General features: G+C 42.2%; 1 protein-coding gene across 1 annotated transcript in view; it reads left to right on the forward strand.

Annotated features, from left to right (window-relative positions):
- LNPEP (leucyl and cystinyl aminopeptidase) overlaps window positions 1-19,572 on the forward strand; it is a 73,761-nt gene that overhangs the window by 31,551 nt on the left and 22,638 nt on the right. The window contains exons 5-10 of the mRNA XM_084833785.1: window positions 684-804; window positions 4,908-5,059; window positions 5,884-5,997; window positions 8,897-9,028; window positions 12,013-12,144; window positions 14,697-14,857. Coding sequence (XP_084689911.1) covers window positions 684-804; window positions 4,908-5,059; window positions 5,884-5,997; window positions 8,897-9,028; window positions 12,013-12,144; window positions 14,697-14,857 — 812 coding nt within the window. The remainder of the gene's footprint in view (window positions 1-683; window positions 805-4,907; window positions 5,060-5,883; window positions 5,998-8,896; window positions 9,029-12,012; window positions 12,145-14,696; window positions 14,858-19,572) is intronic.

Genomic DNA, 19,572 nt, shown 5'->3' on the forward strand with positions numbered 1-19,572 from the left:
CTTGTTTTTTCATCAAAAGAGATCTCAGAGTTCAACTGAACAAATTAAGCCAGACAAAGACAAAGGTATATTTGCCAGTCTGCAGAGCTGGGGGAGAAGTATTGTGAATGTCCTTGTAGAAGGAAGAATGGATGTTTTTTCAGTTTGTTTCTGTTGGCATGGTCAGGAACCAACTGCTGGCTCAAATATGAAGTTGTGTAGGATGGCAGCAAGCTCTTCAGTTCTTTTGCTTCCTATTTTTCTCTCTTTGGGAAGGCTGTCTTCGAGCCCTCCCACCTCTGAGTGATCCATTTTCATCTGGGGGAACAATAATCACCCACTCCTGTTTGGGTGGGGGTTGCCCAACAAATGTTGCAGAACAAAACTGTGAATGAGAGTGTATTAACACCATAAAAGCTGCTCCTTTGTCATTGCAACATAAATCTTTTGAAATGTCATGCTGTGGAAGTTACCTTGCATTTAATTTTATTACTTGTTGAACAAGTGGCTATAAAAGACACAAAAGCAGTCTTAAAATGCTCGTCATAACATGCAGAAATTGGTTCTCTTCAATATTATATTAGTAAATCTGTAGCCAGAAGTGTAATTATCTCATTAAAACATATAGACAAAGAAAACAACTAACTTTCATTGGGGCTTTTCTCTGATTTGTACCTGTCTCTCTCCCTTTCCCACTGTGATAGGTATCCATCTACACTGTGCCACAAAAATCAGAGCAGACTGAATATGCCTTAGAAACAGCAATGAAGCTTCTTGAGTTTTACCAGAAGTATTTCAAGATACCATACCCTCTTCAAAAATTGGGTGAGAGATTGTCCATTCTTTTCTTATGAAACTGTTTAATGCATTAGCAACTTATCAGAAATCCATTATGAAAGAGCATTTTTAAAAATGTTTGAGGAAGGGCAGACTGTATGCAGCCCTTGAAACATTTGTTCTACATGTTGTCTGCCAGTCAGAGATAATTACATTAAACTATATATCAGAGGGCAGTATCTAGCAGGGCCAATCTGTTGGTACCCACTACTTGCAGAATGGGGCCTTTACTTCTAAAATTAACCCTAGAAATGAGTAGAAGTGCTACTTTCTGGGTTGGAACAGGTCAGCAGACCTCTCTTCTGCAGGCCCTGTAGCCATGCCCTGTTCGGAAACAAGCATTTCTGCTCATTTCAGGTTATTTTTAGAAGCACAAAAGGCCCACTGCAAAAGCGGCGGGGACTGCGAAGGCACAGGCACAATAGGGTACTACTGTGTGTCTGTGGGCCACAGAGCTTTGCTTTTTTCTAAAAAAAATATATTTAAAAAAGTTAGGATATATTTCACAATGTACTGAGACATTGCATAAGCTGTGTTCAGATATTGCATTAAAACACACATTCAGTCCGTGTGTATGTTTACCCATGTATCCATTGAGTTATTTTCACATTGTATAGTGTACATGCATCCCTGTATTTGTTTGGGTGCATTTTGTTCAGTCAGTTTTAGGCTATAAACGGATGGTTTATAGCCTAAAATTTTCTAAGTGCTATATACACTTTGGAAAACCCAGTCCTCAGGCTTGCAATCAAATGTCACAATACAAAGGGATGGGGAAAGAGCAGGAAAATGGGCAAATTCAGGTGCTAATGCATAAATAAATGTTGAGTGGACACTGCGAGAGATGGTTCTGGGAGAGGAAGAGACAGCTGGTCCCATCTGAGTCCATGAGGTGGAGGGTACTGCAGCCTGGTAATAGAATACAATTCTGGGAGATGAGCTTAGGCTGGTGTGACAGTTGCAGCCCTCCTGGGCAGAGATTGCGGGTGTTCAGACGATCATAGGGGAAAAGAAGCCATTGTGGCTTCTCTCCTGCCCCTGTGCATGCCGCACGTGTGGTTGTTGTTTATGTAATTACCCACACTGCAATGCGGGTTGGCGTGTCATCCGAATCCGGTGTGCGGGGCAGCAGGGGTGGCTTTGTACCCACCCTACAACCCCTACTGCATGTCATGGATTGTAGGGTGAGCTAGAAGCCACCCTCTCCATATTGTGCACCAGGTTCTCATGACATGCCAACCTGTAGCACAGGTAATTATGTAAACAATGGGAGCACGCTCAGGGGCGAGGGAAAAGCCATGCTGGCTTCTTTTCCCTGGTGACCATTCGAACCTGCACATCACGTGCTGATATAGGCAAGTTCCTGATTGGTATCTCACTGTGTGTGTGTGTGTGTGTGTGTGTGTGTGAAGCAGCTTAGAAATAGCAAGCAATTCATATCAGTTAAAACAATTATTTAACTGGGAAGCTTGGAAGGTGGCATCAAGGTCCACCTGGCACCAACATTGTTATCTTTTCGGCACCAGGTTGAAGCCTATCTCTTTTCCCAGGCATTTGGCAGCACAACATGAGTTTTAATCGGTTCTCTATGTGTCTTTAGTTATGGCTGACTGTTCAAAGTTGGTTTCAGTTATATGTTGTTTGCATATATTGTCTGTGTGCTTTTATGTAAATGGCTGTTAAACTTTGTATATTCTATTTTAATGTTTTAACTTCTGTAAACCGCCCAGAAGGCTTCAACTATGGGGCGGTTTAGAAATGTTAATAATAACAACAATAATAATAATAATTGATGAAGATTATGATGATAAAAAAATAACTGGAACAGTTGAAAGTCTTGAAAAATAAAAAGTTCTTAAACTGATGTCTCAAGGATATGAATGTTGATGTGTTCCAAATTTGACTGGGAAAGTTGTTCCACTAAAAAGATCCTCTTTGGTCGCCAGCAGCTAAACCTTTGAAGCTGATGCATCTGTAGGGCCTCTCAAGAAGATTTCAACATTTGACCAGGTTCATGTATAGCATAAGGTGGTCCTTCAAATATCCATTGACCTACATAATTTAATATTCTAGGTGCTGTTTTGAATTGTGCCCATAAAAACACTGATGACACACTGGACTCTCAATACAGACAAAATGTATTCATATTGGCACCATCTACTTAGCATTCTAGCTGCTGTGTTCTGAACCAGTTTAAGTTTCCAAACAGCCTTTAAGGGCAGCCTCGCTTATAATGCATTGCTTTAGTCTAACCTGGATGTTACAAGAGCATGTATAACTATAGCAAGTCTGTCTATCCAGGCAGGACTGCAGTTGGTGCACCAGCCTAAGCTGCTGAAAGGCTCTTCATACCATTGATGCTCCTTGAGCATCTAAAGTAAGGGCTGTATCTTACAGCATCCCTAAACTGCAAACATGCTCTTTAAGGGGGAGTGAAATCCCACTAATGGGGAGTGTAATCCCAACCAACGTAGGCTGAATACTAGTTCCCAAAGGCTTTGAACCACCAACTAATAGTACCTCCAAATTGTCTGGATTGAATTCCTTTATTAGCCTTCGACTACCATACTATCTATTCCAAGCACCTGTTCCATACTTATATTGCCCCTTCTGGTTCAAATGAATAAGAGAAATAGTGTTGTGTGTCTTCAGTACACTGATGGCACATTTCTGTCTTTATATGTCCTCTCCTAACCACTTATTGTAGATGTTTAAATAGCATGGGGGGGCGGGAAACGCTGTGGCATACCATAGCACAAATGCCATGGTGACTACCCCCAACACCATCTTCTGGAATCTATATCTGCCAGGTACATAGAACCACTATAATGCAGTGCCCTGGAAGATGATCTGGAAAGATATCATGGCTGACAGTACCAAAGGCTGCTGAGAGATCCAGAAGAGTCAGCCATGTTGCATTTACCCTGTTTTTCATCCTTCCCTGCCCAGCCAAAAACACCAGATTTAGAGTATTACCATGAAGTCCTGAGCAGTTCCTGACAAGTGAGCACAGTGTGGATGTTAATCTACCCCAAGTTCAGTAGGTGGGAGTTCTCAACATCAAGCGAAAACACCTCTCAGCTCAGGCAGGGAAGTCAATTGTAGTAGTGCAGTTGGTATCAGCAGTATCTCTGTCCTGTTTGTCCTGTCTCAGGTACAAACACTTTTGGACAGGAAGCCAGGAGAGCACACCTGGAATAAGCAGACTCCACCGAGGTCTTAATAATGCAATATATTATGATGTATTATGGGTGATAGATGTTGCTATTGCAACAGGGGTAATTGAGAATGGAAAAAGTACCAGAAGAAAGGACATGTTCTAAGTTGTCTGATCCTTCTTTCCCTTAATTGAATTGTCCAATTCACATTGCTATAATTCTTCCTGCCCTTTAACCTTCATGGAGGATAAGGCTGTCAGAGGCTATTATTATTATCTCCAATATCAGAGGTAATATCACCAGAGGCACCACTCTACGTTGCTCCCTGCATGGTTTGGAAGAAAATAATATGCAGATACACACAATCAACGTGTAATTGTATGTATGCAAGCGAATGCTTGATCGCAACAACCCTGGATTTATTTGGGCTCTCCAATGTGTATATGCTTATTCTTACAAACATTTGTATATGCTTGCAGATTGTATGTATATTCATGGTATGTAACATCTGTGCAGAGTTTTCAAATGGTAGAAATGCATTTGGCAAAATACGTGACGTGATCAGGTTGAAATGGCAGGAAATGTATAGTCCAGTTCTTAATACTAAATTTCTTGTGTAGAAGAGAATCACTCCCTGAAACATGAATAAAATTGAGTGTTTCCTAAGATCTTGTTTGGGAGGCTTCACATTTCCTGTGCTCACTGAGCTTTAAAGACTACTTTTGTTTATGGAAGGTGTAGGGGTTGATGAAAAGTGACCATCTATTGTTCAAAAGTGATACTGTTCTAATCGGCATGGAACATGAACATGCTCCATGTGCTTAAAATTTAGTGTATGTGACTGAGTTGTTCAGTAAGCTTAGTAAATACTAAAATCTGACTTTTTGTTGATGCTGGGTTATTTTAAAGAATGGTTCTTCGTTCTTTCTCCAGATTTGGTTGCTCTTCCTGACTTTCAGGCTGGAGCTATGGAAAACTGGGGTTTGATCACCTTTCGAGAGACAGCACTCCTTCATGACAAAACATCTTCAGCAATGGATAAAAAGAGAGTAACAACAGTTATTGCTCATGAGCTGGCACACCAGGTATGAAGCCTCTCCAGTCTTCTTTGTATTGTAGAGAATTTCTGTTTTTATGCAGTTCTGATTCATACTGTTTAAAAGAGAGATTGCCTTTTGTCGTTTTGTTATTCCTGTGCGCTCATAAAATTATGCCGAGTTAATTAGACTGCCCCTTTACACCTCTAGCTGGAGGCGTGTTCTTTTCCTTTCTTTCTTTCTTTCTTTCTTTCTTTCTTTCTTTCTTTCTTTCTTTCTTTCTCTCTCTCTCTCTCTCTCTCTCTCTCTCTCTCTCTCTCTCTGTCTCTGTCTCTGTCTCTGTCTCTCTCCTCCCCACCCCCGGCCTCTAGTATGACAGCGTACTCATGCACTACTGGAATAGAATTGAATTACCATAGTTGACTCATGCTACAAATTAGGGCAACAAATAAGGAAGACTGAGAGAAACTGCAGACTACATCAAAAAAGGCTAATTTGACTGCACAATATATTTCTTGTACAAGGATCAGTGGAAAAAGATGATAGGAGATGATGAAATGCAAGGATGCATGAACTGCTGATGTACGTAGGCTGCAATTGCCAAGTTGTGTGGATAATATGACATTTCTATTCACATGCACGCTGTTACGCTTAATTGCTACAATTTAAACTGCAACCCCTCTTCAACCAGAACTGTGTTTTGAGGTAACTGGGCCACTACCAGTTTGTAGCAGCATATCCTGCAGATAAGATGCCTTTGAAATGCTTGTTGAATTCAACATTAATGCACAATAAGCTACCAGCACAGGCAAATCTTAAATATATGGAATGGTGTCTAATAATGAGAATATATGTGTGTTTTGCATTCTTAGTGGTTTGGCAATCTAGTAACTATGGAATGGTGGAATGACCTGTGGCTGAATGAAGGATTTGCCACCTTTATGGAAAACTTCGCCATGAAGGAAATCTTTCCAGATTTATATACAGTAAGTGCCTTTATGGGTGTGTGTGTGTGTGTGTGTGTGTGTGAATCTTTTGATTTGACATGTATCTTGATCTCAGAACCTAGAACTGGTTTTATTTAGGAGTTCATTGTTTGAAGAAGAAGCTGATCTATATCTTAATACAACTATCAGCCATGGTGGAGTTCAATGTGTAACTCTAACACCCACTCTTACACTTGCATCTTCTCCCCTGCACGGTCCAAGCATTTCTCTTTGTTTTCAATTATCACTCCCACTGATCACCTAGTCTCTGATACCTACTGGTCTATGCTCCACATAAGGCAGAAACAATAAAATAGCATTAAAAATGCTATCTACAGCCAGGAAAACTGCTCCAGAAAAGTGTACCTTCCCGCCCCAAACATTCAAAATGGCTGGCACACTTGGGACAACTGGCTTTGCTGATAAGCAGAAGGAGTGTGGAGTGGGTGGAGAAAGAAAGCTAGTGCTGTTTGTCTAAATTGCAGTAACTGGAGAAATTGCCGTGTAGGTGAATTTATGATGATACTCTGTTCCAGTACTCACAGAGTATATCCTGGCTAAAACAGAGGCTTTGTTTTGGTGTTCTTGTGAAGTTAGAAAAACAATATCCCTTAGAAATATGAATTCTTAAGTCTGTGTGTGTTTCTTCAGATATAGATAGATAGATATTAGACCTAGCAGAATAAAACTGCTTTAATATTTACTATTGTTAGTGCAGTGAAAGTAAAGATAGGGAGCTTAGCTGGAAGCTTCTGTGACCTTGGCAGGAGAAGAAGGCAAATATAACAAAGACACTTAGCTGCATGGCCTGATACAGCTACTCTACCATTCTATGAAAGTGGAACACTTGGAAGCAAAACGCCTGTGGAGAGAAATGGTGGAGAAATATGATGCAGTGCATAAACAGAGCACCAACAACAGATAGGGTATCTCTTTCTCTGCTAGTGAATGGTTCAGGTCTCTGCTAGCAACTGACCATATCTTCTGGGCAGGATTATTAGTCTTTATGTGGTTATACCACATCAGAACATCATGACTGAAACTGCACACACGTGGATGACCTGAAGAAATAACATTTCACCACTTGGTGGTGCCAGATTGCTTTATTAAGTACAACATTTTTCTTACTGTGTGGGTGAGTGAAAACCTACCAGTTTATTATCCTATTGACCACCTCCCCACTTCCATCCCCCCCGCTCAATATCTTCCGGAACATATGGCCACCTGGGATTAATTCTGGACAGTGGAGTTCTGCCTCTGCATCTAATGTTCTTTGTCTATGGAATATGTATTCAAGAATGTAGCCTGAAATTTTTATATAGGGAGCAACTTGCAGTAGTCTACGTTTATTGAGTCTGAGTGGTAGCCTGTGTACTGCACAATTGTAAAGTGAAAATGGGAAGGACTATCCATATCTTAGTCTACTTACATAGTCTAAAATTTGGTTTAGCTACAGGTCTCATGCTAAAAATTTGGTTCTTTATTGCTAGCAACCTGTTCAATATTTTGGTGGATCTGCCGTGCAGTCCTGTGTGTGTTTGCTGAGATGTAAGGCGCACTGTGCTCAAGACTGTAGCCTTAACGTGACTTGCATGAAGTGAGACTTGGAAATGGGGTGGAGGTAAAGTAAATATAAGAGGAAAGTAATTTAGTATATAAACAATTCCCTCGATTGTGGCCACCATAAGGGTTTCTTCCAGTTGCAAACTTAGAGGAAAAGGAAGGAAAGGTTCCTCTTGTGCAAGCACCGAGTCATTACTGACCCCTAAAGGGACGCCGTTTTTCCTCGGCATTTTCCTGGCAGACTGTATAGTGGGGTGGTTTGCCGTTGCCTTGCCCAGTCCTAACTACCTTTCCCCCAGCAAGCTGGGTACTCATTTTACCAACCTCAGGAGGATGGAGGGCTGAGTCAACCTGAGCAGTCTACCTGAAAACCAGCTTCTGCTGGGATCGAACTCAGGTCGTGGGGAGAGTTTCAGTTGCATTACTGCCACCTACCACTCTGCGCCACACAAGGCTCTTCCTCAGAAACTCAGAACTTCACACTATTTTCATCCTCTTTTTCTGTTTACTAGCTCCATTTTGCCAGGGTCTGCCGTGTCTGCTGTCACAAGCTTCATGCTCCAAAGAGTGTATGTGTTGCAGTAATTGGCTGTTATAGGAGGGAGGTTTGAGTGAATGAAGGCACTTGTGTGTCCGTCTGTCTGTCTGTGAGAGTGGAGGGGAGAGGGGGATTGAGAGAGAGAGAGAGCCACTATCGAAGCCAAGAAATGTATGCCATTTATAGCTACTTCTGGTTTAACTGGGAATGCAGATGTTCTTTGAGTTCTCAACACGCAAGCTACTCTGGGGGGAAAGTAGGGGTAGATTCACCTGGAGAAGAACAAGCTGCCACATGCTCATAGCTAAGCACAAGTGGGCCTCCAGTTAACCTGGATTGCCTGGCCATGTTGGGATGTGGCAATGTGATAGCAGCTTGAGGGGAGAGATCCTGTAAGACATCTTATGCTCAGTGCACATGGTGGGTATAGATTTTACTACTCATCTGGATGGGGTGGTGGGCTTCCTTCCTGAATCACCCTTCCTGAATGCTCCTTATAGGTTTATAAGAATTTCTAAATGTTAATGTAGTTTGGTTATTGCTTATGAGATGCTAACAAAGTATTAATGTGTCCAGCTTCAGAAATGCCATGTGACTTTTTTACTCTGCATGATACATTACATCCATGTTGTGCGTGAACAGCTTAAATCCTCAAAAGGCCCACCAGATAACTAGAAGGGAATAAGGGAAAGAGAGCTTTTTCTCCAGGTCTCAAATGTGACACAGTACTTACTGATGGGTTACATTCTTCATATGAGTTACTACTCAGGTTAATTTAAACTTCTTCCTATTACCCAGGATGACTCTTTTCTAAAACTACAATTTAAGACAATGGAGAAAGATTCCATGGATTCATCTCACCCCATCTCCCTTGAAGTCAAGTCATCAGTAGAGATTGAAGAAATGTTTGATGCAGTCTCCTATGTCAAGGTAACTTCCAAAGTGCTAGCAAGTGTGCTTTTAATAAAAATTAAATGCACAGGCAAAGTTCACATAAATATGTTTCAAATCACATTCTTTGCGTGGGCAGCAACAGGTCAGGAGCTGAAGGGGGGAAAGTGTTTCTGAGGTGGATTAGACGGAAGTGGTGAGGGGATGATATAATGGAAAACATATACCCCAATCTGAGCAATTTTTACTCTGAAATTTTAGCTAAACAAAAACTTGGTTTTAAAAATATTTTCTTTCAATAATAACAACAACAACAATAATGGAGTAAGTTCTTGCTCTTACGCATATTTACTGAAGTGCCAGGTTAAGCTGTGCATAACTCCAGTGTAAAAACAGGCTATATTTGGATATAACACTAGACCATGGTTTAGCATTACGAGAACAAGCCTAGTCTCTTTTTGGGCTCACATGCTTCCCCTCCTCTGGTGTGGCCATAAGGAGATCAGAAGATTCTGTTTCTGTTTTAGATTAACTCCAGTGTAGTATGTTGTCTGAACTCTAAACTGGTTAATCTTAACTATGATTAGTGAAAGAAACTATGATCACTTTCATAAAATATGGCTTGAAATTGGCTTGTTTACCCTAACCATGGTTTGTCCAGGTTCAGATGACACAGCAAGCAGCTGTTAATAAAAAATAGAAGCAAAGGCTCCTTGTAGTCATGTCAAAAGTGAACGGAGGAGTATGCAAGTCCAGGGGCAGGCTTGGATCGTTCCTATAATACTAAACTGTGGTTTAGTATTGCATCTGAACTAGCCCATGATGGATCTGAGCATTCCTTACTACTGTCAAAAGATCAGGAGCACCCCATGGACTCTTATGCTCAGTCCTACTCTGTCACTGTCATCCTCACACTTACACAAATCCCTCTCCCTTCCCCTTTTCAGCAATGACGGGTGTCATGTTGCATCTTTATTAAGGTTAACAGTAACCATATCTTTAAACCAAAATTTAAAAATTGCTTCGGACTTCATTTTACAGCTAGCCATGATTAATGTTAACATTGAAGATAAATACTACCCCCTGTTCTGGTCTGAAAATGGAAAGGAGAGAGGGTGGTAACCCATGAGACACTCCTCTCCTAATACTTCATCTATGGTTAAAAGATTAGGATATGTTGCATCTACACCAGGTACAGTTTAGATTTTGGTCATTTTTCTTTTTAATTATTATCCACTGCAAAACATTTTGTCTCTTAACTTCAGTTACCCCTTTTTAAAATATTATGATTATCTCTTTTGATCCAAAGAAGGAATACTTCCCTTATTTTTAGGATAGTTGTGGCAAATTGGCTGAAATTTACTTTCAGCCAGAGTAGAGGCATTTCATTTTCCTAGAGGTGGACTTGTAAATATGATGATGATTCATATTCACCCTTGAATATTTGTAAACACAGAAAGAAGAGAATCTGTGTCTTGAGTAGATGATGACTTTATGTAGATATACATAATACTTTAAATTCGCATATACATATGTAGAAAACAGATGTATGTGATCTGATTTTTTTTCCCTTTGCTATTTCCAATCAGTCCCAATCATTTGTGGCCAGACCACATCTTGCTCAGATTAGAGGAACGGCTGTGAGCAGCTATTACTCTCACATCTGTTAGCATGACCAGAGGTGAAGTTTCCTGCATATCCAGGGCTGTTGATATGAGAGGGAGGGGGTCCATAATGGGGACACATTATCCTTCTGAGGCTTTAGCTGTGTTATCTTCAGCCATCCCCAGCTGGTCATGATCTCCAGGCCCTGCCTGATTTGCAGACATCTGGAGGCAGCAAGAACGAACACACACACACACACACACACGGCCAAGGCTGCTTTATATCGCTCCCTGTGGCAGCTCCTTCTGCACAGCAAGCCATTCCTGTACCATGGCTAACCACATGAGTTTTTTCCATACCACTGCAGATTTCCTCCTTCTCTTCCACCCTCCTGTCCCCAGTTGGTAGATTGGATAGTGGTTAGAAAGTATCCCAGCTTTCATGTCAGCACCTTGCCATATGAAGGCAGCTGTTCAATGCAGCTTTAATGTAGTGACTGCTTCATGTACATCAACCCTCAAAGCTATAAAGGTAATGGGCCACACACACACACACACACACACACACACACCCCTACATCACTGTTGGCACAAATTTGTCTTGTCAGCTGAAGCAGAAAGCATTGAATTTCAGTGAGAAATTGTATATAAATATCATGGAGTTGCTCTTACTTCCACCCAAGATTTCATCCCTGCATCAAGCAGAAATAGAATGTATCAGCCTAGCTGTTACCTGGGGTGATCTCTTTAGATGCTATTTTACACACTTAGGGTGCAATCTTATGCATGTAGGACTTTTTCGGTCTAAACAATTCCCAGCATTCCCCACCAAGCATCGCTGGCTGGGGAATGCTGGGAGTTGTAAGATTTTTTTTCGGGCTAAATGTGCATAGGTTGGTGCCCTTAGAATGTTAATAAGACTGCTGGATAGTTAAGAAATATCTAGACAGACATACACTATTCCAGGATCCTCTGGAATTGTTTGCCATCTCACTTAATTTATTTTAGTTCTCTTTTGCATACATAGTTGTATTTTGTGAAGGATAGCTTTTGAAAATGAATTCATTAAAGTATCTTGCCTTGTACAAGCCTTAGAAGGATACTTTCAAACTTTATCCCGAGTACATTTACTTGCAAGTCGAATCCTATAGATTTCAATGGGCCTTACATTCCAAGATTATTAATCTATAGTTAGATCAGCATTAAGGCAAACACATTCATTCGTCTTACATACACTCCCCCCTGCCCCTGAATACGTTATGCATTTAAATCACATCTTGCATTGTTCAAAGTCTTTCTTCCCCCAGAGTACCCTTTTTTAAAAGTGACTTCAAAAAAAGTAGCTGGCATGCTTTTTTGCAAATCGAAATGGAAACTATGGCTGTGCACTTAAAAATGTAACTTATTTTTTCCCTACAGGGAGCTTCTCTCTTGTTGATGTTGCAAAACTGTCTCCGTAATGATGTCTTTCAAGCTGGTATTCAGACCTATTTGGATGTCCACAGCTATGGATCAACCCACAGTGATAACTTATGGGATAGCATGAATAAGGTAAACATCTTGGACAAGGGGATGGGAACTGAAGAAAAGTAGATATATTCTTGAGGATGGCCATGATCCACTGTTTCATGTGCCACCATGATCAAAATCTACTGTTCCTCTCAGTGTTGGTCTAATTGGCATGAAACCATCATAATTCTGTTTATTTACAGTACTTGACTACCATTCTCCAGTCAGTTAACCATAAAATTTAAAACCACAAAGATTAAAACAGGTGAAAAACAAAAAAATAAAAACAACCACAGCGTGAACTAGAATAAATTAAACCACCACCAGCAACGCATTAATTCAGCAGAGCTAAAGGCAGTAAAAGTCTTAAGATTAAAACACCTTGGAAAATAAACATCTTCACCTGGCCTTGAAAAGATAACAATGTGGGTATGCTAGGTGAGCCTTTCTAGGTTGGGCATTCCACAACTGAGATGCCACCACCAAAAAGGCCCTTTCTAGTAGCCACCACTCTTGCACCTCATTCAGTGGAGACACTCAGAGAAGGGCCTCTGAAGATGATCTTAATGTTCAGCTAGGTATATTTGAGAGGAGGTGATTTTCCATGTAACCTGGCCCGAGCCATTTAGGGATGTAATGGTTAAGAACAGGTTTTAATTGGACCTATATGGCAGCCAGTGCAGATGGAAAAGTCCCGGCTTAATATGACTGTGTTGGCCAGTCCCAGCTAATAGTCTTGCTACCTGATTTTGGATCAGCTGAAGGTTTCTGGACCATTGTCAAAAGCAGCCCCACATATATGACACATTGCAATTAAAAGAGCATGGAGAACAGTTGGAAGGCTATCTCTGTCTAGAAAGGGTTGTAGTTGGTATATCAGCCTAAGCTGATAAAAGGTGCTGTGTGCCACAAGCCACTTGCACCTCCAGTGACAATGCTGGGTCTAAGAGCATCCCCAAACTGTACCTGTTAACAGGGCTAGGCGACCTAATGGGCTTCGGATGTTTGGGGCTATAACTCCCATAAACCCTGATCATTGGCCATGGTGGCTAGGATTGATGAGAGTGGTAGCTCAAATACCAGGTTGTCTACCCATGCTTTAGGGGGAGTGCAGCCCTCTCTAGAACAGGTTGAACACCAGTCAGCTGGAGAGATAAACTTCCAACTAATAGCACCTCTGTCTGCACGTAATGCTAAGCCACCATGGGTTAATTAACCTGCAGTGCTTCGCAGTGTATGGTGGCCACCATTTTGAATACACAAGCCGTGGTGTGTGCATGATGTAGCTTGTCATATGATGTGAACCTGGGTGGCATGGGTTACATGAGGGTTGTTTAACCCTCATGTAACCCACACCGCCCAGGTTTGCATGACATGACAAGCCACTATGCGCGCCAGTTGTAGCTTACATATTCAAAATGGTGTCTACCACAAAGCCATCATGGGTTAATTAACCCATGGCAGCTTAGTGTTACTTGCGAACTGGCCCTCTGTCACAGTTTACTGGCCCTCATCAAGTCTTTTAACATGCCAAAGCACTGTTTCAGGATATCCATTGCCTCACCTGGATTTGAAATGGGGGTGGGAGAGAGAAAGAGACAGAGAAACAGAGAATGAGAGCTGGGTGTCAAACATGTTTTACCAACACTTGTGCTCTGATTTCAGTCAACAACCAGGAAGAAGCCCTCGACCCTTCTAAAGCTTCCATCAACTTTGCCCTTTTATTGCATTGGTTGGTTTAGTAATGAGGAGGTCATTTAGGCCTTCCTGAGGCAGATCCCTCTCTAGAAAACTGAGTTGCATTCCAAATTCAGTTTCTAAAATAAAGATTACAAGTAACTCTGAAATGGGCAGCTTACTGTTCCCTAACCCAACTCCCATAGCTTTCTGTGACGGGGTTCAGACAACACAAGAACTCTCATTCAGGTTGAATATGGGTTGTCATTAAACGGTGGGTTGTTGTTGAAATATGAGTTATCATGTTGTCTGAACCCAGCTGGGACAACAAACCATGCTTTGTTAACCATGAACAACCCATGAAAAGAACCCATAGTTTGTTGTTGGGTTATGAGCTGTGGGTTATTCATGATTAACAAACCATGGTTTGTTATCGTGGCTGGGCTCAGACAACACAACCCACATTTCAGCGACAACCCACGGTTCAGCGACAACCCACACGTAGCCCATACTCAGCCCTTGAGTGTGGGTTATTGTGTTGTCTGAACCCAGTCTCTTTACAATGGGAGCCCTCCTGAGGCTTGCTTGCATGCAGTAACAGGACTGCTACTTCTAGCTAGCTTCTATTCAAACATAAAGGCTTACACATAATTAATATAAATGTATATTTGAAGCATATGGAAATGGGCAGGTTGAGTTTAGCTCTGTTGGATTTTTCTTGTCCAAGAAATAGAACTTGTGTTGTCAAGTGTTGTGTTGACAAACTTGGCATTGTCATTCTTCTTTCGAGACTTAACTCTGGATCCACCAGGTTCTTTGTTTAGTGAACTAAAGAGGAAACTGTTAATGGTGTTCCTTGATGTATTTTTACCTACAAAGTTTTGTGTGTGTGTGTGTGTATATGTTTGGGTTTCTAGATGACAAATGGAACATTAGATGTAAAAAAAATGATGCAGACCTGGACCAACCAGAAAGGAATTCCCTTGGTGACTGTCAAAAGAAAAGGAAAACGGATCTATCTACAACAGGAGAGATTTGTGCATAATTTGGAAGTGGAAAATCAGACATTACCTTTAAGGTTTATTTCTTTTTGTCTTATTTTTCATTTGAGTAGTTTAACTATATCTGCACAATGTGCTTTAGCTTATGAAGGAATTTTGGGTCCAAGGTTTGCTCCTGAGAGCAAATAAATGGATTGAGATGTAGCATAAATATCAAATTGTGTATATTATGCATGTTGAAACTTAGTCCAAGGCATCTGCCTGGGGGCAGGAGGGAAAAGATGGGTGTGGTGGAAGCTGGGTGGATGGGGTCAGTTGATAGCTGATTTACCTTCTTACTGCACAGATCTGGCTAGGATAAGAGCCAGGTAGATTAAATTAGAGAAATGGGGAACTGTTCCACTACGGTGAAAAACAAGGCCACTAGGGATTTATTTCTGTAACATATGAACAGTTCCTGCGCTCCACATTTGATTTAACAACTCCACAAAAAAACTTGGTGGTGTTGTGTGAGAGGAATATGCTTCTTCTTCATTGTCTAGCTGGACAATGGATCACACTAGACACGGGTAAGACTTCTGGATCTAAAAGCACTTTATTGCATGGCCAGCAAGGGTTTAAGGCGATAGACTGGATAACTGCACATTTCAAGGGGGGTGGGGGTCATTTACAGGCATGGCTGCATACTGGCCTGTAGGAAGTTGACAGCTCTTATATAAAGGAGGAACGAGGTTTATACAACATTGCACAAAGCAAGGGATGGCAATTACTAACACAAGAATAATAACAATTGCAATAACTGGTTTTCTTACCCAAGTAGTAGAGGGAAACGAAGAACTCAGCCAATCTCCAAAGGTATCTTTACCTCTGTGTGAAATAGCTTTAGAGATGTTATTTATATTATTTAGGTGGTACAGGATGTCAGGTTGGTTATCTGTTATTTGAGTATAACACTCATTCCCAGTTAAAGCACACACACCTCTTTGCAAGGCTAAGAGGTAGTCTAGAGCTAGCCTATTTTGCAAGGCTACTAGACGCACTTCAGCTAGTTCACTGGAGAGGGATTTGGTAATTGCAACACTTTCATTAATGAACTGAGTGAGGGATTCAGATAGAGCACAGACATCAGCATAATTTTTTTGCAAATCTATATGTAGGTATGAGGCCACGACCAAACCCAACTGCATTTATTGCATTGGTGGCCCTGGGGCAGGTCTCTGGCAGTTCGCATACCTGGCACAACAAGCCCTGGGGCATACTGCCATGGAGTACTTAAAGATGGAAGCGCAAGTGTTGCTGTGTGTCCACATAGCCACCAAACTCTCGCTGGCAGCCTCAAAGTGGAAATGGTGGCATTTTGTGTAAAGGGATAAAAGAGGTTATAGGAAACAGTTGCCCAACTGCTAACCAAATCTGCCACATCTTCTGTAGAAAATTCGGTTTCTGCAGTCCAGTTTGTCCCAGAAGTGATATGTTGCAACTATGGTGATCTATATTAGACTGGTTAGCGGGGAGGTAAGTAACACAAAAGGGGGCAACAACCTCACCACTTAAGGACAGTCTGGTCTGGCCATTCATTCAGGAGATGTCAAGTTTAACTGTTGTGCTTGTGCCAACTGTGAAATGGTCATTGGGATACCCACTAGAGGGACTCCACCATGGCTATAAGTGGGGTGTGAGCACAGACATAGCAAGGGTGGTTGATCTTGGCAGCTATAACTCTTAATAAATGTAAAAATGTGTCAGGTGTGGTGATGACTGCCAGTTTTTCAAGTTCACCTGGGATGCTCATATTTACAGGAGGGGAAGTAGTCTGGGGAGCCCATTTCATTATTCTAAAATTCTTTTATGACATCCTGCACCTAGGGGCTCATTGGATTGGTGCAAATAACCCAACTTTCTTTTTTTGCAATTAATAACACAGCTTTCTCCCCCTTGCAGAAAGTATACTTATAACTTTGCAGTATGCGCAGAGGAACAGGGTTGACTACAAGAATAGGGTATTGTACTTTGTAGTTAGTAACTGCATGCGGTTGATCTCTGACTAAAATGGTTGGGGTACAGTAAAGAAACATGCTGGGATGTTTCTTTACAACTTGAGTCCATCTACATGTGTTGCTTGCCATGACATGGCACACTTTTTGTCTGCTTCTGGCACTCCCTTGTCACTGTCAGGTGGCTTATCGTCATTCCTGTGAAGTCACTTGCCGTCCGCTTCGAGTCCCCCTGTTTCCTGGTCAGGGGAAGTGCGGCTTGATCTTGTGATGTCGGCTTCTTCTGGCCCTGATTCCGCAGGGCTGTCTGTTGCAGCTCGTCATGGTCCGAAGAAGGTGGAGGTTTTGGCTACCTCGTTGTCGTCTGGTGGAATGGCACGCTTGATGTCTTTTCACACAGACCCAATCTCTAACTTCTAGACTGTGACACTGCTCATGATGGGGTGCGATGGATGTGCTTCTTCAAACTGTGAATGAAAGTTCTTAGAGACTGGCCGAGTTCTTAACTTCCTTCTGCTGCTTGGGTAAGAAAACTAGTTATTGAAATTGTTGTTATCCTTGTGTCAGTAATTGCTATCCTTTGCTTTGTGCAATGTTGTATAAACCTCGTTCCTCCTTTGTATAAGGGCTGTCAGCTTCCTACAAGCCAATATGCAGCCATGCCTGTAAACGAGCCTCCCCCAATTGAAATGAGCAGTTATCCAGTCCATCGCCTTAAACTTAAAGAATTCTATTCATGATCCAAGATTGTACAAAGAGTACTATTTGGATCAAAGGGAGGATTGTGGAAAGAATTCTTTAACTCACCCTGATGTGTTGTGTGTACCCCAGAATAGCAACACAGTTATAAGAGTGTCGTTGACATCTGCATAAGGTATTTATTATTTATTTCATTTCATTTCTATACCGTCCTTAGCCGAAGCTCTCTGGGCAGTTCACAAAAATTAAAACTAAACAGCACACAGTAAAAAAAATTAAAATATATAGAACATTAAAACCACAATATAATAATACAACCACAATAAAACCTAGCAGCAGTGCAGGAGTTTAAAATACAGATTTAAAACAACAAAGCTAAAAGTTTAGAAAGCTAAAATGCTAAAATGCCTGGGAAAATAAAAAGGTCTTCACCTGGCGCCGAAAGGAATATAATGTAGGTGCCCAGTGAACCTCACTAGGGAGCTCATTCCAGAGCCAGGGTGCCACAGCAGAAAAAGCCCTCCTCCTAGTAGCCACCCGCCTCACTTCCTTTGGCAGGGGCTCACGGAGAGGGGCCGCTGACGATGATCTTACGGTCCGGACAGGCACATATGGGAGGAGGTGATCCTTCAGATAACCTGGCTCCAAGCTGTTAAGGGCTTTAAATGTTAATACTAGCACTTTGAATCGGGCGTGGAAATGGACTGGCAGCCAGTGCAGGTGGAAAAGTACTGACGTAATATGAGCTCACAGGCCAGTCCCTGTTAACAATCTTGCTGCCCCATTTTGGACCAGCTGAAGTTTCCGGACCGTTTTCAAAGGCAGCCCCATGTATAACGCATTGCAATAATCCAGACGAGAAGTTATCAGAGCATGGATAACTGTAGCTAGGCTATCTCTGTCCAGATATGGGCGTAGTTGGCATACCAGCCTAAGCTGATAAGAAGTGCTGTGTGCCACTGAGTTCACCTGTGCCTCAAGTGACAGTTCTGGATCCAAGAGCACCCCCAAACTATGAACATGATCCTTTAGGGGGAGTGCAACCCCCTCCAGAACAGGTTGAATATCACCTAGCCGGACAGATGAACCACCCACTAACAGTACCTCCGTCTTGTCTGGATTGAGTTTCAGTTTATTGGCCCTCATCCAGTCCATTACTGTGCCCAGGCACTGATTCAGAACAGCCACTGCCTCACCTGGTTTTGATGAGAAAGAGAGGTAGAGCTGGGTGTCATCCGCATGTTGATGGCACCTCAGCCCACACCACCAGATAACCTCCCCCAGCGGTTTCATGTAGATGTTAAACAGCATGGGGGATAAAATAGAGCCCTTTGGAACCCCATGGCACAATTGCCATGGCACAGAGCAATAATTCCCCAGCACCACCTTCTGGAATCGGCCATCCAAGTAGGAGCGGAACCACTGTAGTGCAGTGCCTCCAACTCCCAACCCAGACAACCTATCCAGAAGGATACCATGGTCAATGGTATTGAAAGCCACTGAGAGGTCCAGGAGAATCAACAGGGTCACACTCCCCCTGTCCCTCTCCCGGCAGAGGTCATCCCACAGGGCAATTAAGGCAGTTTCCATTCCAAAACCAGGCCTGAAGCCCGATTGAAATGGATCTAGATAATCCGTTGCATTCAACAGTGCTTGGAGCTGTCCTACAACCACCCGCTCAAGCACCTTGCCCAGGAAGGGGATGTTGGTCACTGGCCTATAATTGTTAACATCCACTGGGTCCAGGTTAGGCCTTTTCAGGAGTGGTCTAATTACTGCCTCTTTTAAAGTGGCAGGCACCACTCCCTCTCTGAAGGAGGAATTTACATTCTCTTGGACCCAGCCGGACATCCCCTCCTTGTTTGATTTAATAAGCCATGAAGGGCAAGGGTCAAGCACACAAGTGGTCGATCGGACTTGGCCAAGCACCTTGTCCGCATCCTCAGGCCTCAGTAACTGAAACTCATCCAATAAAACTGGACCAGACAGTGCTCTGAACGCCTCTACCAATGGAACTGCATTAATTGTGGTGTCCAATTCATGACGAATCTGAGTGACTTTACCTTCAAAGTGCCGTGCAAATTTACCACAGCGTGCCA

Source organism: Heloderma suspectum, chromosome 2 (assembly GCF_057233095.1).
Source record: "Heloderma suspectum isolate Gila_16-S chromosome 2, 16-S_ref, whole genome shotgun sequence".
NCBI lineage: Eukaryota > Metazoa > Chordata > Lepidosauria > Squamata > Helodermatidae > Heloderma > Heloderma suspectum.